General features: G+C 49.8%; 1 protein-coding gene across 2 annotated transcripts in view; it reads right to left on the bottom strand.

Annotated features, from left to right (window-relative positions):
* Cd247 (CD247 molecule) overlaps window positions 1–18737 on the bottom strand; it is a 76369-nt gene that overhangs the window by 7601 nt on the left and 50031 nt on the right. For both annotated transcript variants that reach the window (XM_052200803.1, XM_052200804.1), the window contains exon 2: window positions 869–972. In XM_052200803.1, coding sequence (XP_052056763.1) covers window positions 869–972 — 104 coding nt within the window. The remainder of the gene's footprint in view (window positions 1–868; window positions 973–18737) is intronic.

The following is an 18737-nucleotide window of genomic DNA, read 5'->3' as shown; positions in this document are numbered from 1 at the left end:
TGTCTGTGCCTGCTGGGATCCAGGAGAACCCTCCTGTTCCCCTTCGTCTGGGAACCCTGAGGACCCTCAGGGTAGACAGTGGCTACAAAACGCTGCCTACTAAGTTGGCACATGGGCATCACTACTCATCCAGCTATTTCCTGAGTGGGAAGCAAGCACCTGCTTGCTTGGTGTCTTGAGTGTGTGCCCCACGACATAACCACACACACGTTACCTAAGCTGGGAGGAACTGCACAATTTTCCAGAGTTGGTGTTCTGGGGAGAATCTTACTGATCGGATAGGTATTGTTTTCAAGTTTAAAAATCATAAAGTAAGTAAGATTTTCTCAAATAAAATCTTATGACAGAAAGGGAATGGGTTCTACTGCCCTGGGAAGATGAGAGTCGTATCTCCCCAGATGTGTCCTTTCCACAAAACACGTGGTTGCAGGCACCAGGTGAGGACCAGTGCTCTAGCCACCATCCGTATTTGCAGATGGGAAAATCAAGACGTGGAGAGAAAAACTGATATGGCCTCAATTAGCAGCTCAACAGCAGGCCCTACGAAGAAACTGCCTGTCTTTCCCCTTCTTGTCCTTACCTGCCCTAGAATAAGCCACCTGTTTGCCAGCAGAAGCCATGGGAGTCTCACACCCAGGCATGGGTACCCATCCTCAGCAATGCACATAGCGCTTGGCTCATTGACCTGCCCTGTCTGCCACAGATGGGTGCCCCCCCACCCTCCTGCTGTGCACACTTGGTTGTGTCCTGCCTTGTTCGTGGACACCAAGCATAGGCCAGGCCTGAGACTCTCCAAGGCCAAAGCCCCACCACACATCCTCCCAGTGGAGGAACCCACATCTTCCCTCAAGTGCCCAGGGGAACCCACTTTTGCTCTCAGGTACAGGGCCGTGACGATGACTCCGTAGATGAAGAGAATGCCATCTAGCAGGTAGCAGAGTTTGGGATCCAGCAGACCAAAGCTCTGTGCCTCTGTGCCGAGAGAGAAAACTGATTAGCCATGCTCAGGCTTGCAAGAACACATCCCCCCTACCCCACGTCAACTCTGTGACAGATTGTGGCCAAAGAAATCAGGGACATGGGCACTAGGTTCGGCCCTCATACTTTACACAGACCACAACCTACAACCTCTCTCACAGACTCAATCTGAAGAAACCCAGCCTGCAATGGCCACCTTATTCACACGCGCCAGATATAAGGGGTGTGACAATGCTCGCAACATAACCAATGTACCAGATGGAACCACAGAGAAGAATGAGGGGGGATTAGGGGGAAAATGACACTGCTGTGCACAGAACTTCTGCTGTGATGGCATGGAAGTCCAGCTGTAAGTGAGCCCTTGCATACACGATGAACTCTAAACCTCAGAAACAGACCTAGGTCTTGGTGACTGAGCCCTTTATACAGCGACCCTAGAGGTTACAAAATGTGGGACTCAGAAATTCAATGACTGGGTAAAAACATCTCAATATCTAATCACTGCCAGTGAAGTCAAGTTGTGGGGGCACACATCCCCGGTCCCAGCACTGAAGAGGCAAGACCGATTGTGAGTTCAAGGCCAGCCTGAGCTGCGTAAGTTCCAGGCAGCCTACATGTGTCAGCTCAGAGCCTCTTCTGCTTAGTAGCCCCACTCCAGAGTCACCCCTCCTGCCATTCTGATGTTTGTCACCCCACACTGAAAGCACATATGGTTGATACTCTCTAGATAAGAAGAGGAGGGCGTGAGGGAAAGGAAATATGTTAGTTAGAAGGTAGCCTTCTTATTTGGAAGATCACACAAAGCAAGCAAACAGAGCAGGTTACTAATCCTGCCCTCACTCACACTGGGCAGCAGACGGACCTGAGAACTGGCCCAGAGTCACAAAACCCTCCCTCCCTTCTTCCCTCCCTCTGGCCCTGCTTGAGAACCTCACAAGCCCAGAGGTCTTTATGGCTTTCCAGCCTAACTCCAGTAGTAATAGCGCCCTCTGGTGGCCGCTGGCCAACCCAGGTCAGAGCAGAGATAAGGTGGATGAGTGCTGTCAAAAGCAAGGTATCCTTTCAGAGGCCTCTTCTGCAAAACAGGTTGAAAGTCTTCACTGTCTGTACTGTGCAGTGTTTATGCCTTAGTGTTAAGGCCCTCACTAGATTGCCTCACTAGAGCAGACAGGTAGTGACCATGTAGGAAACCTTTTGTTGGTCCCCACATACAATAGAAGTGCTGACTTAATTCTCGCCTCATCACCACGTATCGAGTACACCGTAGCTGTCTTCAGACACACAAGAAGAAGGCGTCAGATCTCATTACAGATGGCTGTGAGCCACCATGTGGTTGCTGGGAATTGAACTCAGGACCTCTGGAAGAGCAGTCAGTGCTCTTAACCGCTGAGCCATCTCTCCAGCCCCTGCTCTCAGCTCTTAACTCCAACTCTCATCCAGGATCTCTCCTGGCCCCAGCTCAGAAACCAACTCAGTCCTGCTCAACCACACTTCAAAGTGTGGGACTCTGTGCAGCCCCACAGATACTCACTACCATCCTGTCCTGTCCCTTCTTCAACTGTCTCACATATTCCAGGCTGGCCTTGAACTTACATAGCCAAAGACAACCTTGACTTTGCAATGCTCCTGCATACATGTCTGGAGTCCTGGGATTTACAGATGTACTCCACGGTGCCTGGAGGTTCCGGGGATGAAACCCAGGGGGCTTTATGCATGGTAGGCGAACACTTTGCCAACTGAGCCAAATCCCAGCCCTTCCTCCTTCGTGCCCCATGTTCCCTTAACCTTAGCATGCTAATTCCCGCCACACCCACTTCGTGTCACCTGGCTCCTCCTCTGGACTACCTCTGCTAGCTCTGCCCAGCACCTGCAGGAATCAGAAACATGGGCCCCCCACCCACCACCCACCCCGTGACAGTCAGAGAGTGGTGGTGTGATGATTGCAGAGCCTAGATCCCTACACAGCATTGAGACCTCTCTTCTCAGGATGTAAGCACCGGAGGTCAATGGCTGATCTTTTTCATTTTGCCTCCCCTCCCCCAACCCCATGCCCAGGATAGGAATTCCTCAAATTTCCTACAGTCGAGAGGTGGGTACGGTTCAGGGATGGGAAGGCGCTAGGCTCCAGCCCTAAGCTACTCTTCGCTCTAATAATGATCTAAGAAGCAAGCCAGCCCCCACTAAAGGCCACCGAAGCTGGCCCGGTTGTTGTCTTTTAGGGCTGGAGAGATGTCAGGGGCGATTTACAGGGTGGTCGAGATTCATAGAGAGAGCCAGGAGACAATCACTCAGCTGCCTGTCGTGTGAAATGAGAACAGAAAAAAAATATATACTGGACAGTAAATTTAGAACAAATAAAGAAGAAATATTTCTTTGTGTTGTGCAGAGTCAGCACGGTAGGTGGCAGGCGGGGAGTTGGGCACGCCCCCTCCCCCAGAGATGAATAACAGAACAAGTTTTCTCACTTTCTTTGTGAAGAGCAACACAAGTTTTATGGCCAGCAACAAAAGGGCTACGTGTGGGGTTGGCGAGGAAAGGGCATTAATCCAACTCTTTGGACGAATGGTTCCTCCGCCCTATCGGCTGTGTACTGAGAGAGATGGGCCTGAAGAATGTAGCGATAGCCCAGAAAATTCCGTGCAAGAACTCAGGACCTAAATCAGACGCGTAATTTATTAGCTGTTTGTTGGCCGTTGGCTCCGGGCCAAGGGCTGCCGAACTGGAAAGAGGCTGGGTTTGGGGAAGGTGGCTTCTGCTTTTCCCATTCCCATTTACTAGCTGTGTGGTCCTCGAGAGTAACCTCGCTTCTCTGGGCCTAAGGCCCTCTGTCCCTAAAATGGGTGCTGGAGGGCTTATATTTGCCGTAAGGGCTATCACAAGGATGCTTTGCCGGCTGGTTTGTAAACCGCAGGCTTTCTATCCTCTATAAAGGCAATGGTGTCTGATGTTTAGGCATCCGCCACAGAAGCAGCTCTTCACAATGCTGCTTGTGGTGATCGCGTGGTCTCACCAGCCCTGATCCCAGCGTCTTCCTTGTCCCTGCCTGACCGTCTCCTCCTTCCCTGAGCCATTTGTAAGGCTCACGGTCTCTGCCACGGAGCCCATCCCAAGCAGAGCCTCAGACGCTTCCCAGGAGGTATTTAAGGGCCTGTCGTGGCAGCTGCTTTCTTGTACAATGGAAAAGTCACTTTATCTTATGTTGCCACCCACACTTTAGATCCACAGGCCCCAGGAAAACTCCAGCGTAGGAGGAAAAACCCAGTAGCCAATTAACAGTCCTAGGGCTCAGATGGGTAAGCCTGCCTGACTCTTCGAAAGGGCTCCCGGGCTCCCTCTAGAGGTTGGAGGGGTCACTCTGGGCTAGGGCCTGGCTAGGGGTTCTTCTGTACTGGCTGGGGAGGCCCGGAATCCAACAGCGCTCACACAGCCCAGAGCATGGGAAACGAAATGTGGCCTTCGACAGCTATGCAGCCCGACCATTTACAAGAAAACATTTCCCATTTGGGTTAGAACTACATCCATGCTCCGCGTCAGCTCCAAGGCCGTGGCTGCACCGTCCTAGCTCTGACAGTCCTAAGCCTCCATTTCCTCTCCTATGGAGGGAGTGCTATTACTTATTCCCTTGGTGATGGAGAATTGCAGATAGTTAGATTTACCAGGTAAGGGACCTGATTTGTTCTTGTGATGCCAACTGGCAAGAGCACTTCTAGTTTCACTTTAAACCTATGGGTAAAAAGCTGTTGTCTTCACCTTGTGGCGGGACACCTAGAACAGACCCTCGGAGGCCCCAGGGCATATCGAGATGGCTCAAGGCATCTGTCAGAGTATCCACTAGTTCAAAGACTAATGTCCTTAGTGAGTGGGAACCTAGCCGTCCCTGAATGCCCCATTGTCACCCTCACAAGAGCCTTGGTTCAGGCGCCATGCTATGAGCATCAGAGGACAGCCTGAGGAAATTAGAGTTGCTAACAGAGACATTCCTCCAGTGCCTCTGGTTGTCAGTGTCTCCCACATAGGCCCAAACTTCCCACCACAGGGATTAGGTCTTAGAAAGCCTGGTCCTCTCGGAGCTGCTGCCACGCCCCGCTGTGTCTTCACACCTAACTTTTCTAGCGGATCCAGCTGAGGAGCTGGGCATCTGTTATGCTCCCTCAAACCATTTGACCACAGCTTCTGCTGTCAAAATGACTTCCCATGTATCTGATAGAGTCTGACTCCGAGAAAAGTGCAGAAGGCACTGAGAAAGCCTTGCTCGGGCCCAGTTCACAGTTTGATAAACTGAGACCGAGAGGTTGAAGTAACTGCATCTTGGAAACACTGGGCCAACAAATGGCCAAGCTACAGTGTCTGCCTGACTCTGGGCACTTCCTCGGCCCTCAGTCTGGAGAGCCTAATCTTTAGTGCAGGCTCCAGAAACCCCGCCTACCTGTGAACGCACAGCCCTTACTCTGGACACTTGGTCACAGTAGTGTGTGACCGACCACATATGTTACTCGGTTTATTTGCTTTCAGTGAGTGCTGGAAAACGGCTGGTTCATTCTGGTTTTCCTCATGGGGTACCACTAGCCAAGAGACACAAGCAAAGGGCATAGGCCTCTGAGGCAGAAAGACTCTCATTAGTCAAGGTCAGAGTCGATTTCTCATTGGCTTAGTGTTTGAGAACTGTCTTGACTCTGGTCTTCGGTCTCTGCCTGCCAAAATGACTTACTGAGACTGGCACCACAGGGCGGGCAGAGCAAATGGGACCAAGTGTATGGAAACAGCCCCTGCACAGTGGCATGTGCCAACCCTGCAGGACTCCAGCAGTGTCCTTGTCACACAGTCTCTGTAGGTCCAAGCAGCAGAAAGGAGAGGACAGGCACTCTCCTCCCCTCCAAGCTAGGTTTGAGTTCAGAAGCTGGGCAGACTCTCCAACCCGCAAAGGTGGAAGCTGGCTTTCAGGAGCATGTGAGGATAAAGTCAGATCGCCAATAGATGTGGAGGACTTGACCATAGAAGACGCGCATCGTAGAGGGGCAGGGGGCATTCTGAAGGCTCTGGGCCTCATAAACCGTGACGAGACTCACATCTGCGCCGTTCTGCATACAGTTCAGAAGACGTCTTCTCCTTGCACGGTCTGGTTAACACTCAGAGCAATTGTTTACAATTCCACCAGGTTGCTTGATAATTGTGTTTTTGAAGATAAGAACAGGGCTCCCAAAGGCGGCCGAGCTGGAAAGTCCCTGAGTGCCCCTGGAGCAGAGGTCCTTCTACTCCACTTTGTCGGGGTGCCTTGGGGATGCCTTTCATCTGAATAGCTCCCGGCCTTTACAAAGACTTCTCTGCCCAGCCTTCCAGTCTTTGGCTGCGTACCTGTTAGGGTAAGGAGCACTCCACCCACCCAGCCTCTGGTAGAGAGCTCTCTTTCTCTGTTTTTGAATGTCTAATTTATTGGTCATGAGAGAGCAAATCCTTGAAGGGGAGTCAATCTGAGACTAAGGCCTGCTTCTGCTACCAAGTGACCATGAGACCATCCTAGACACCCGCACAACCGCCCTGCCCCACTCTATGATCCGTCAGACCTCATGCACACTCAGTACAAGGAGCTCAATGCCGTCCGTGGGGACCATAAGGCTCACTTAGGTAGGAGAGGCCACCTTCATAGCCCATTTGGAGCCCTAGCTTGGGACCCTGGGGTCTTGCTGGAATCCATCCCCACCCCCACCTCAGACTCAACTGACAAGTGACATTGTAGGTTAAGAATCTAGAAAACAGGAAATCACGTGTTCTCAGGAAGGCAGTGGCGGTAGCAGCAGTGGTGGGGGTGACTGTGTAGGGCAGAGTCGGACCTGGTGCCCACCCACTGACCACACAGGAGGGCACACAGGCTTTCCCATCAGGGGTTGCGCCTTCAGCCTTCATTGTAGCAAGAAGGATGCAAGCTAGACACATGGCATATCTGTGACAGCCGCTAGCTGATGATTCCCTCTGTGCCTAGAACCAGGGGTGAGTTTTTACAGACATCATTGTGACTCTTACTCTACAACTGGGGAAACTGAGTCTCTGAGAGGCTCTTAAATACCACTTAGTTCTACTCTTGGGGGTCTTTCTGGTCTTCAGAGGATGGGAGAGAAGGGTTCCCAGAGCTCCTTCTTCAAGGGTCAAGCCTATGTAGCATGTTATGTCATGGCCGCACTGTTTGCTTTAGCTGTTTGAGACTTCAAGTGGAGTTATTGATACCAAAAGGTCAGGACACATACTGACCAGTGTCCTTGGTGCCTAGCTTGAGTTACTATCATCAATCACCCTGACTTTCAAAGCAACTGTCCACAGTTTATAAGGTCCACTTGTCATTCCCTGCTGTAGGTTGCCCCAGGCCCTCACCCTCCTACAGTGTACGGATGCGTGCATTCCTGTTGTTATGGAGTTGCGAACATGGTCACAGCCATCTACAAGTCACACATCCCTGTGACAAAGATCCTAAGCAGAAAAAGGGACTATTTTATTTCTTAGATTTAGAGTGATCGTGAGCAGTGATTTTCCCCCTTCTGCTTATTTCCATTAAAGTTGTAGTTTGTGCAATATTTTCACATTTTTCTGTGATTGTTTTTCCCCCGATTTTCAAGTAAAATGAACTCATTGCAAAAGTGCAGAAAGGTAAGAAAAACTATCAAAATTTCTCATAATGTCATGTGCAAACACAGTCACGTATAACTACAACAACAGCTTGCCTTCCAACCAGTCTGCTGTTTATCATTTACAATCACCCTGAATCAAAACATTTTTTCCTGGAAAAAATAAACAAGCAAAACAAAATAAAACCTTGCTTTTCTTCAGTCCCTCATATGTTACAATAGTCCGTGTTGTTTCACATAACCATGCCTCCTATTTCAGGTTACTTCACTGTTTTAGTGCGTGTCTCAAATTGTTTTTACATCTGCTTGTGCGTGTCTCTGTGTGTGCATTGTGTATGAGAGTGTATGAGTGCACACACGTAGGTCAGAGGGCAGCTTGCCTGAGTTGGCTTTCTCTTTCCACCGCGTGACTGGAGGGATTGAACTCAGTCGTCAGGCTTGTCAGCAGATGCCTTTCTCTGCTGAGCCAGCCCCTAAATACTGTCTTTAATGGTCTCCCTGCTATCTTCTACTGTACTACAGGTGGAATATATAAAGATCTTGTAAAACATGCATTGTAGGGTTGGGTGGGGCAACCCTCACAAGAGAAGCAGAGGCAAGAAGATCTCTGTGAGCTTGAGACCAGCCTGGTCTACATATGGAGCTTCAGGCTATCCAGGGCTACATAGAAAGACTCGGTGTCAACAAACAAACATACAAAACAAGCCAGCAATGCATATACAAAGAAGAGTATGCTTGGGTGTTATGTATGTTTGCATATCTGCACATAACAACACAGACAGAGAGGAGACCCAGTCCTTCCTCTTGATGCCATCTTGGGTATGTGGCTGCTGACTGTCACAGCCATGGTCATGCTAAACACTGGCTCCCTCCACACCCGCCATCTCTAGATGGGAAAGTGCTTTTAGAGTTGTATTTATTTCAGTTGATGGTAACAATTAGCTGAGGTAAACTGGGAAGTTGTGATTTGCTCCACTTTTACAAATAAAGAGTCGGAAGGCGGGGTGTGTGTGTGTGTGTGTGTGTGTGACGTGACTGTCCTGCACTCACAGCACACGATGCATTGTTTTACAAGATCTTTATATATTCCACCTGTAGTACAGTAGAGGATAGCAGGGAGACCATTAAAGACAGTATTTAGGGGCTGGCTCAGCAGAGAAAGGCGTCTGCTGACAAGCCTAACGACCTGAGTTCAATCCCTCCAGTCACGCAGTGGAAAGAGAAAGCCAACTCAGGCAAGCTGCCCTCTGACCTACGTGTGTGCACTCATACACTCTCATACACAATGCATACACAGAGACACGCACAATGCACACACAGAGACACACACCTCCTCAGGCCTCTGCTCCTTCTCTCACAGCACATTAGTTCAGCTTAGGAAGCCTCTCAAGCCATGGCCCCAGCGTCAAAATGCTAAACAGGATTTTGCCATTTCTCTGAGCACTTGTTTCATAGAAGAAGTCGGTATGCAGACATGTGTACACAAAAATGATCATTATATCATTATCTGCAGAAGAAGAAAAAAACCAGGAAGATAACAGAAATGTCCACTGACCAGGAATAAAACATTATGATGTAGTTATACAGCAGCTTTAAATGCCTACGAAAGACAGGGGGTGAGGCTCAGGGGGCAGACTGATTGCCTGGTTGCCAGCATGCACGGAGCCCCAGATTCAATCTACAGATCATGTAAGTCCACCACTGAGAGGCTAGGGACCAAAGGATGAGAAATTCAAGGCTAGCCTGGGCTACAAGAAACCCTGTCTGAGGAGGGGAAAAAAAGAGAACTCTCTCTGACTGTGCTACCATGGAAAGATCTCAGAGAAAGTCAGGTTAAAAAGAGCAGGCAGTGCACTCTACAGTGGTATACATAGTAACTTATGCAAAAAGAGAAACCTATAGGCTACCTAGGTATGTGCATAAAAGTGTATCTAGACACAGTAGCAATGAATAGTAGCTACTCTGACACACTTACAGAAGGTAAAGATGCTACTCTGACACACTTACAGAAGGTAAAGATGGAGCTGGGGCATAGCAGTAGAGTGTTTTCCTAGTGTGGGCAAGGCCCTGTGTTTAGCCACCAGCACTGCCTCTACCCTCCTGCCCCCAAAATAGATAAGGTTTACCATAATAATGAAGTTAAAATACATAGATACTGAGATGGACTATACTACACTCAAAAAAAAAATATCATTGGGGTCATTGGGGAGATGGCTCAGTAGGTTTTGTAAGGCTTTGTTGTTGAAGCATGAGGACTTGGGATCAGATGCCCGGCATCCACATGAAAGTCCTGTCAGAGCCTGCAATCCCGTCTGTAATCATAGTCTGTAATCCTGGTGGACGGGTGGGGAAGCAGGAAGCAGATGGACCCCAGGAGCCCCTGGAGCCACATCAGTGACTCTAGGCTAGGTGAAGCTGGATGCTTCAAAAAGGTGAAGAGTTGTAGACATGGACCTCTGACCCGTGTCTGCACACACAAGACCAGGTACACGTGCAGATACCATTCACATTTTTTTTTACTATGTACATTTCTAGTGCACGTAGAAACGGTGAGTGCCAGCCACTGTCGCTGTGGTCCAAATGCTGTAGAAATGAGATGTGTTCACTGTACAAGCCCCCAACACACACTTACGCACCGGCGGGGCTGGGCAGGTGAGATCTGAAGCAGTCCTTCAAATCTAAGAGTCCCCTCAGTGGGTCCCACCCTTAGCTGGAACGGGACGTTTCCTGGACACTAATCAGGTTTCTGGGTCTCAGGCTGCTTAGGTTACCCAAAGAAGTCCAACGGAGCTAACGGTACCAGGAAGGCTGCATCTTGGTCAACCTCTTCCTGGAGCTGATCTTGGTGGCCTGGTTGTTCAGGGCACTGGGTGGAGAGAGGTTTTACAGCACCCAGAGCCTGAGCAGAGCTGAAACCCAGATTTCTGTGACCTAACTTGCTTTCCTGCGTCTGGCAGTTCCCAGGGGCGGGGCTGTCGGTGTGGAGGGGGGAGACAGTGGCTGTCCCGCGGGGACCCCCTCACACTGCAGGCTCCTTCGTCGGCAGCACAAAGTACTGATGAATCACGCTGTGGTTGTGTCACCCCGCCTTGCCCGGATTGGAGGCTGGGAAATAGCTTTCCATTCTGATTTCAGAGCGAAATTGGACGGTAAAGAGGGGTCCATTCACCAACTGCCCCGGGGACCTCCTGCGGTAAAAGCTAGGTCCGCCCAGCGGACACATTTGAAACTAGTAGCTGCTGGGCTTGTCTTTCCAACACCACTTAGAGCCCTGGCGTGCGGAATGCACGTGGGAATGCATCCTGAAGAGAAAAGAGCAGTGAGACCAAGGGATGGGACCCCGGCTCTCCTCTCCGTGGCTGTCCCGCCCGCTGCTGTGCGGTTACCGAGAGGCACCCCTCCCCCTGGGCCCGCAGCTGGCTCCCCGCTCGAGGTTTCCTGTTGAGCGGCACCATCCAGGGCCGAGTTATCGCCGGCGATCTCCCATCTGAACCGCTCACACTCCGCCGCGGCCGCCCCCACTTGTGGTCCCTTTCCCCGGAACCGCACCGCCCCCGGACCTTTCGCAGAGCCTCCCGCCCCGGAGAGCTCGGGGGAGCAGCTGGGGGCTGCTTTCTGACATCGGAGAGCTGCTGTCCGGGTGTCCCCCCCTCTGAAAGTGAGGGAAAGGGTTAGTCCCCTGTCTGGGTTGGGGACAGTGACCACGCGCACGCCTATTCATGGTGGCACGGGTGGGGGCAGGATCCTCAGCTCAAGGCTGCGTGGGCCGAAACTGGCGGGGGGGGGCGGGTGGGCGGGGGGCGCTGTTCCGCGCCCCAAAGCACCCTCCACTTTCCTCCCTGAGAAAGCGGGAGGGGGCGGGGGTAGCAGAAGGGCTCTCTGCTCTCGCACAGGGGGACTCCAAATGTCGTCAAAAACTAACACTCTCAGAATGGAGAGCTTTCGTTTCGAAGCCCCGTCAGCTCGGAGCTCTGGGGCTTTCCTGGCTAACATATGCAGGAGGTGGAGAGTCACCGATTTGATTACACGGGGCATTCCGGGGTGGCTTATTGGGAGGATAAACTAGAATGCCATATGCCCAGGGTCATGTGGCCTCCCATTCGCGGCAGGAATGAGGAGATAGGCGCTGCTGAAGAGACAGTGGTTATCCCGCTATCGGCCTAGGCTGGCATTCAGTGAGATGAGTGCATCAGTTCTCATTCTGATTTTAGAGCGAATTTGGACAGTAAAGAGGAGTCCATTCACCAGCTGCCCAGAACCTCCCGCGGTGAGATCTGGGTACGCACTCAAGAAAAACTATAGATATACATAATTTCCCTCAACAACAAACAACAATAGAGTGTATGAGCTAGCTCCAGGGGTATGGAGGTGTGTAGAGAAGGTTCTTCACTCTGTTTGCCTTTGAGCAGAGCCCACCAGGTCAGAAAAAGGGTTGTAAAGTTTGAGTCTTGCTTGCACTGGAATCATTTATGCCTCCAAAGGTGGAGTGTTCAAAACCGATTCCTCCTGTTGTCCTGTCTAATACTCTTTGCAAAGCACCGCTTTCTGAGGTGGATAATCTGGAAATGTCTACAAATATAAATATATCCACCACCACCACCCCCCCCCCCCCCCCAGCGTTTGCCGGCATACCACTCTCCAAGGAAGGGCGGCCTCCACGGGAGTTAAAGCCGCACTCTCTCACTTTGTCGGATAAACGCCCAGGAGATCTATGACTTTGGCATTGTAAGTGTCCTGTGTTCATCTCTCATGTTCTGTCTTGTCTGTGTGGACACCGTAGTGCATACCTTTATGAACACACCAAGACAGTCCCAGGATGTTCTGTTCTCCTGTTCCCTTTTCAGCCCCACTTTCCTCCCATGATGCCCCTCTCTGAGGACCAGCTGGGAGGTTGCTAGTGACTACCGTGGGAGACCCCACCCCCACCTGTGTTTTGGGGGATTCTGAAACAGGTGCAAGATGCCAGCCTGCTTAGGGGCAGAAGTGGGTGTTGTGCTCTATTAACTCCAGGGTGTCCTTGCTTTTGGTATGAAGTCTTAAACCACTCTGGGCAATTTAGAAATTCAAAAGATTGCTTGAGGAAGGAGGTGGGGGTGGGAGGCTGGGGTGGGAGGATGGGGACTGGGGTGGGGGATGGGGGTGAGGGTTGGGGGTGTTAGGGTGGAAATAGGATAGGAAACTTCACTCAGGCTGTGGCATAATTCCAGTCTTCCTTTCCACAGTTACTTTGTCACAGAGAACAACCCCAAACCCCTTGCAGACCAGAATGACAGCGAAGACGACAAGAATGAAAACAAAACAAACAAAAAATCCGAGGCGGCAGGAATGAAGCTGGACCCCAAGCTTTTAAAAGCCATTCTCAGCGTTCCAGTTCCACTGAGCCCCTCCCCCAGGAACCCCAGCCCACCCCAAACTCGAGTCACCACGTTTTGTTGTTGTTTTGTTTTGTTTTTCAGTGCACAGAGCACTTTATTCTGCACTGCTCTTTCCTAGTCAACAAACTCCACGCTGCCCAGGACCAGCACGGCATCTGTCAGTTCTTTCCTCTCTACCTGGTGGGACGCCAGATTTTAGGCAGCCCCTCCCCCCACCTCATTAATAACATAATTGCTTGGATAATTAGGAAACTGATTGATTAGTTAAAGGTCATTAGTGCCATAAAATAAAGGAATCTTGTGGTTTACATTTCAAAGAGCCTTTGTGTGAGAAGAGACTCAGAGAACCTGTCCCTCCCACCCCCACCCCACTTCTACACACACACACACCCCACCTCCACCCCCCACCCTGTGGGAGCTTTGTCCAAAGCTAACACTCCATGTATGTGATGTTCTCCTGTTCCCTTTCCAGCCCCACTTTCCTCCCATGATGCCCCTCTCTGAGGACCAGCTGGGAGTAACTTTGGAAAGTTACTTCCCCCTGGGTTTGGTTTGGTTTGGTTTTGTTGTTTCTTCTTCTCCTAAATAAGTTGTTAACCTAGTAACTTCTCTGGTTCACTCCTGCTGGGTCCTAGGTTCAAAGCTAATCATCGGGAGAAAAATTGCTTAAGAGTGCTTCATGAAGTGGTTACAAAGTGTCAGATTCCCAAACTGCCCTTCATGCTCCGTCTGATCCAGGAGTTGCAGGCCTCTGCGGGGGCCTGACACTGAGTTTGTAAACTGTAGTCCTAAGGAAGGTTGACCATTCCTGTTTTCCCAGGTCAGGCCCAGGCTGTGATCATGCCTCTGCTCTGCTTTTGACACAGGCTCAGGTCCTGTTGGGGCAGGAGTGCCCTGGATCAGTATCCTTCTGATGGTTGAGCAAAAAAAAACAAACCCAGAGTTCATCTGGAAGAGGCTGTCAGCCTTTTCGGAAGAGCAGACAACTGTTCTTAGCTTGCCAAACCTCTCGTCTTTCAATATCCAGCACAAACGTTACCCCCTCTGGGCACATTTCTGTGCTGTGTTCGACCAGGACGGGTTTTAGTGGGGGAGCCTGTTTCTATTCTACAGGGTAACCTAAAAGTCAGAAGTCATAGGGTAAATTTACAGTTGAACAGGATATCAGTTTAGCTAGCTGGCCACTGTGCACCTGTAGACCCAGCAGTTCAGGAGCAGAGGCAGGAAGATGACTAGTGCCCTGCAGTCCAGACCGGCCTGGCTCAAAACAAAATATGCAAGATTATTTTCAAATAATATATTCAAAGTAAAATTGTAGAAATGGATATAATTGGTGATCTTTTTCAAAACATGTATAAAAAAATACACTACCTCCACTGTGTGTCCAGTTCTTATGGGCGGCCTGTATTTTGGGGGCTTTGTTTGTTTGTTTTCTTGCTTGTTTGCTTTAGTTTGTTTGTTTTTTTTCCACAGTAACAATTGTATCCATCATTTTAAATTTAGAGGGCCCTGGGAAGGTGTCTGGAGGGTTGAGGAAAATGTATGGAGCCTGCTAGTCCACACCTTAGCTAATGTTCTCTTCGTGGGCTTTCCTCCTGAAGCTGGGAGCCCAGAACCTCCTGTGTGCCAAGCTCCATTTTAAAAGTAAGTTTGGTCACCTTTTTTACTTTTTCTGACAGGCCCATTTTTCACTAATGATTTAAAGAGAAGTCTCCCCTTGTTTAAAAAACAAAAAGCAACCCCCCCCCCCAGAACTCTGCCTGCAAGTCCGGAGACACACCTCTCTCTCTCTCTCTCTCTCTCTCTCTCTCTCTCTCTCTTTAGTTTTTTGAGACAGGGTTTCTCTGTATAGCCCTGGCTGTCCTGGAACTCACTCTGTAGACCAGGCTGGCCTTGAACTCAGAAATCCGCCTGCCTCTGCCTCCCAAGTGCTGGGATTAAAGGCGTGTGCCACCCGTACTTATTTATAATAAATAAATAAATCTTAAAAAAAAAAAAAGGAACATACTTTCCCTCTCCACTGGCCTGTGCTTTAACCTGTATCCTTCTCTTCCGGGCCGAGCCCCACCCCGCACCCCTCCCACCCGCGCCCCTCCCCCTCCCAGTGACGACCTCCCATCCCTCCTGTGCCATCAGCTCTCTGTGCCTACACTTCCCAAAACGTTTGACAAGACGAAGAGAAACAAACGCAGCTTCAGAAAAATCTGTCCCGTGCTATGCACGGTGTAGAAAAGAGACCCAGTTTTTCCCTTAGTCCTGCCGCCTGCGGTGACTTTTTTTCTGACTTCTGAAGGCTGGGCTGCTTTGCTGGGGCACAAAGCACTCGCATTTCCCAGCCTGGGGACGCTAGAGTGAGCGAGGCTGTCCGAGCCGCGAGCCGCGTGACTTCACAATCCTTTCCTGGAGGTGTGTTTATCAGTTTGGCAACCCTCGGGTGCCCAGCCCACGCCCGGCTAGCACCCGCCTGTGACGTACTTCGCGTGGATCAAAGGTCCGCAAAACCCTCGGCGCCTGCAGCTGCCACGCTGAGGACTCACAGGGAGCCGAATGCTGCGGGGAGGGCGGCGGTGGGGGGGGGGCTTTGTGGCGGCTGCATCCCTGAAACAGAGTGCACCCCTGCTGGCCGCCACACCCAGCCTGGCTCTCAGTGTAGGGTGGCCAGCCTAGGGCAAGCCACACTGCTCAACCTGTGATGCTCTTGGAGAGTCCACAAGGATGGCCAGGGACCCGTGAGAGCCATGGGCTGCACCTTAGAGCAATTTCTGCTGACTCTAAATTTGTGTTATACATCTATGGGGAGAAAAAAAACCTCAAATATTAACAGTGCTTTCAGCTCTGGCTCGTGAAAATATGGGTTATCTGGTTGTTCTTTTGCACCTCTTATTTACCCAGCTTCTACAATGCATACAAATACATAATTTTGAAATGAGAGGAAAAATGTCAAGGTACCACTTTACACCTCTCACTAATCGGACCTTCCTGCACTAACCTCCAGCCCTACCAATTCTCAGTTGATGTTAGGTCTGTGACAACCTAAATTACACTACATTCACACACACACACACACACACACACACACACACACACACACACACACACACACACACACAGAGCTGGCTGCAGCCAGAAGGGCCGATGATGGGATGCTTAAGTTAAGGGTTGATTCTGACCAGTTCATCCATGAATGCAGGAAGCTGAATAATTGGTAGGGTAAAATTACAAGGGTCTTAGCGGTCCAAACAAGCCGGTCAAATACCTAAGCTACACAGACAGACCCCATGTCCTCTGGCCACAGGGATCTCTTCACGCCCAGGAGGGTGACATAGCTGAAGAAGCTGGTGATGGAAGTGTGTCCTCCTACTCCCTCAGAGCTTGACCCCCTAAGTACAGTTTCTGGCTGTCCTAAATCCCCAGTCAGCACTAGGAGCTCCTCCCCAAACAACCTAGTGCAGCCAGGCCGCCCCAGCTTGGGAATCGGCCCCTCCTTGTGTTTCAGCCCCTGCTGGTAGACAAGGTCAGTCCCTGCTTGGGGATAGTCTCTGCTCTAGGGTCCTGGGCACTGCTTCCCAGACCTAGGCTCTGCCTATGACGTCAGGAGAATGGACCAGCAAAGAAGAGGCCAGGCTGATTCCCCAGCTCCGGTAAAGGTCTGCCGTCCCTTCCTGTGGGGCTGGTGGTTTCCCATGTCTGTCTCCTTTCTTCTCCTGGGCCATCGTGTCTTCAGGCCTATCTGCTTTTTCCCTCCGGATTTTTCTCTGTTGCCTCCTCTTTGCGTTTCTCCCCCATCTTATTTTTTCCTCTGTCATCTACTCTTGCTTCTTTAATTCCATTTAGCGAAATGGTCACTGCTGGGGGTAATGTGGCTAGTCCCCTCTGATAGCCTTGGACATCTTGCCACCTGGCAGCCCTGACCATAAGAATTCAGGGACCATTCCTTTTGAGTGATTCAGCTCCCTGAGGGACCAACGGCCATGGGTCCTCTTGACAAATTTTACATGAGGTCCATTTGGCTGTTTGGCATAGAAGGTCACACTGCTTGATTTGCTGCAGGAGTTGCCCAGGGAATTGCCATCCAGTCTGCAGTGGCTTGGGGGGGGGGGTCAGCAAAGCTTTCTGACTCCCCAGTCAGGTGGAGGCGACAAATGCAGAAACCCACTGCCCTTGAAAATGAACACACCGGGCAGGGCATGGAGACGAAGGCTTTTAAGCCAGCTCTTGGCAGGCACAGGCAGGCAAATCTGAGTTCGAGGCCAGCCTGATGGAGTTCCAGGACAGCCAACTCTGCTACACAGAGAAACCCTGTTTAGAAAAAACCAACCAACCAACCAACCAACCACCAAACACCCCACACAGCTCTCAATTACTCTCCCTCATTCCTGCCTCCAGTCTGACTTCAAATGGCCAAAGCCCTTCATACGGAGTAACAGGGACCAAGGAAAGTTGTCTAGAAAGAAAGAAAGAAAGAAAGAAAGAAAGAAAGAAAGAAAGAAAGAAAGAAAGAAAGAAAGAAAGAAAGAAAGAAAGAAAGAAAGAAAGAGAGAGAGAGAAACGGGGAGACGGGAAGATAACGCATTTATGCACATTTATTAAAAACTAAAGGAACTAATCCCAGCACTCTGGGAGGCAGAGGCAGGTGGATTTCTGAGTTCGAGGCCAGCCTGGTCTACAAAGTGAGTTCCAGGACAGCCAGGGCTATACAGAGAAACCCTGTCTCAAAAAAAACCAAATCCAAAAAAAAAAAAAAAAAATACCAACCCCCCAAAAAAACAAACAAACAAACAAACAAACAAAAAACTAAAGGAACATTTGGATGGTTAGTCCACTGTATCTGACTTTAGGATTTGCTTCTTGTTTTTCTTGGTCCTAATTACTTGGAACCTGAACTGATTTGTGCTTATTTAATAGTTAAATGTGAAATTCAAAGAGTCATTATTTTAGGGATCAAAATGGAACTTTTAGTGATTTGAAAAGAGCAGACCTCATCAAAACAACCGTTTAGGGAGATAGATTGTTCAGCAGTTGAGAGAACCGACTGTTCTTGTAGAGGGCCCAGGTTCAGTCCCCAGCACCCACATGGTGGCTCACATCCCTTCGTTTTGTTACTCCAGTTCCCAGGGGTCCCAACACCCTTTCTGGCCTCTGTGGGCACAGACATGCATGCCGGCAAAATACCCATAGACATATAATAAATAAATTTTAAACAAAAGACTCTTTAGAATTGGATACAAATCTATTTAAGGTTGTTCCCTGAATCTATTAAATTAATAGAAATAATCTCTAACTGCCTCATTAAAATCAGTATTTCATTAGCGAACAAACTTGCCTTTTTCTGTGAGTACTGTACTTCTATGCATTTACAGGTGGAGGACCAGAAATACTGAAAAAAAAAAAAAGGGAATTTTCATTTGGTTGATTTTGGTATTTTAAGACAGGACTTCACTCAGTATCTCAGACTAACTTTGAACTACTGTATCCTCTAGCCTGCGATCACTGGTGGGAGTCACCACAGCCAGCCGTTTGTTTTTAATGTTTTGTTTGGTGACCTGAGAGGCTCACCTGGCTGGAGATGGCTTTCTCATTACCTGGAAATTCTCATTACCTCCAGAAATTCCAGCACTGGCTAATAAGACACATGCCTTCAATACTAAGTGCTTCAGACATGGTATTTCTGCAGCTGTGCCAGCTGTGGCCAGTAGCAATTGTCTTTTCAGTAGGTGATAATAAAAACTGTTTTCAAGGTCCTTTCCCGGGAGGAGCCTGATTTATAAAT

Source organism: Apodemus sylvaticus, chromosome 12 (genome assembly GCF_947179515.1).
Source record: "Apodemus sylvaticus chromosome 12, mApoSyl1.1, whole genome shotgun sequence".
NCBI classification, from domain to species: Eukaryota; Metazoa; Chordata; class Mammalia; order Rodentia; family Muridae; genus Apodemus; species Apodemus sylvaticus.
The sequence above is the reverse complement of the archived record's forward strand: the minus strand, read 5'-3'. Positions and strand labels throughout refer to the sequence as shown.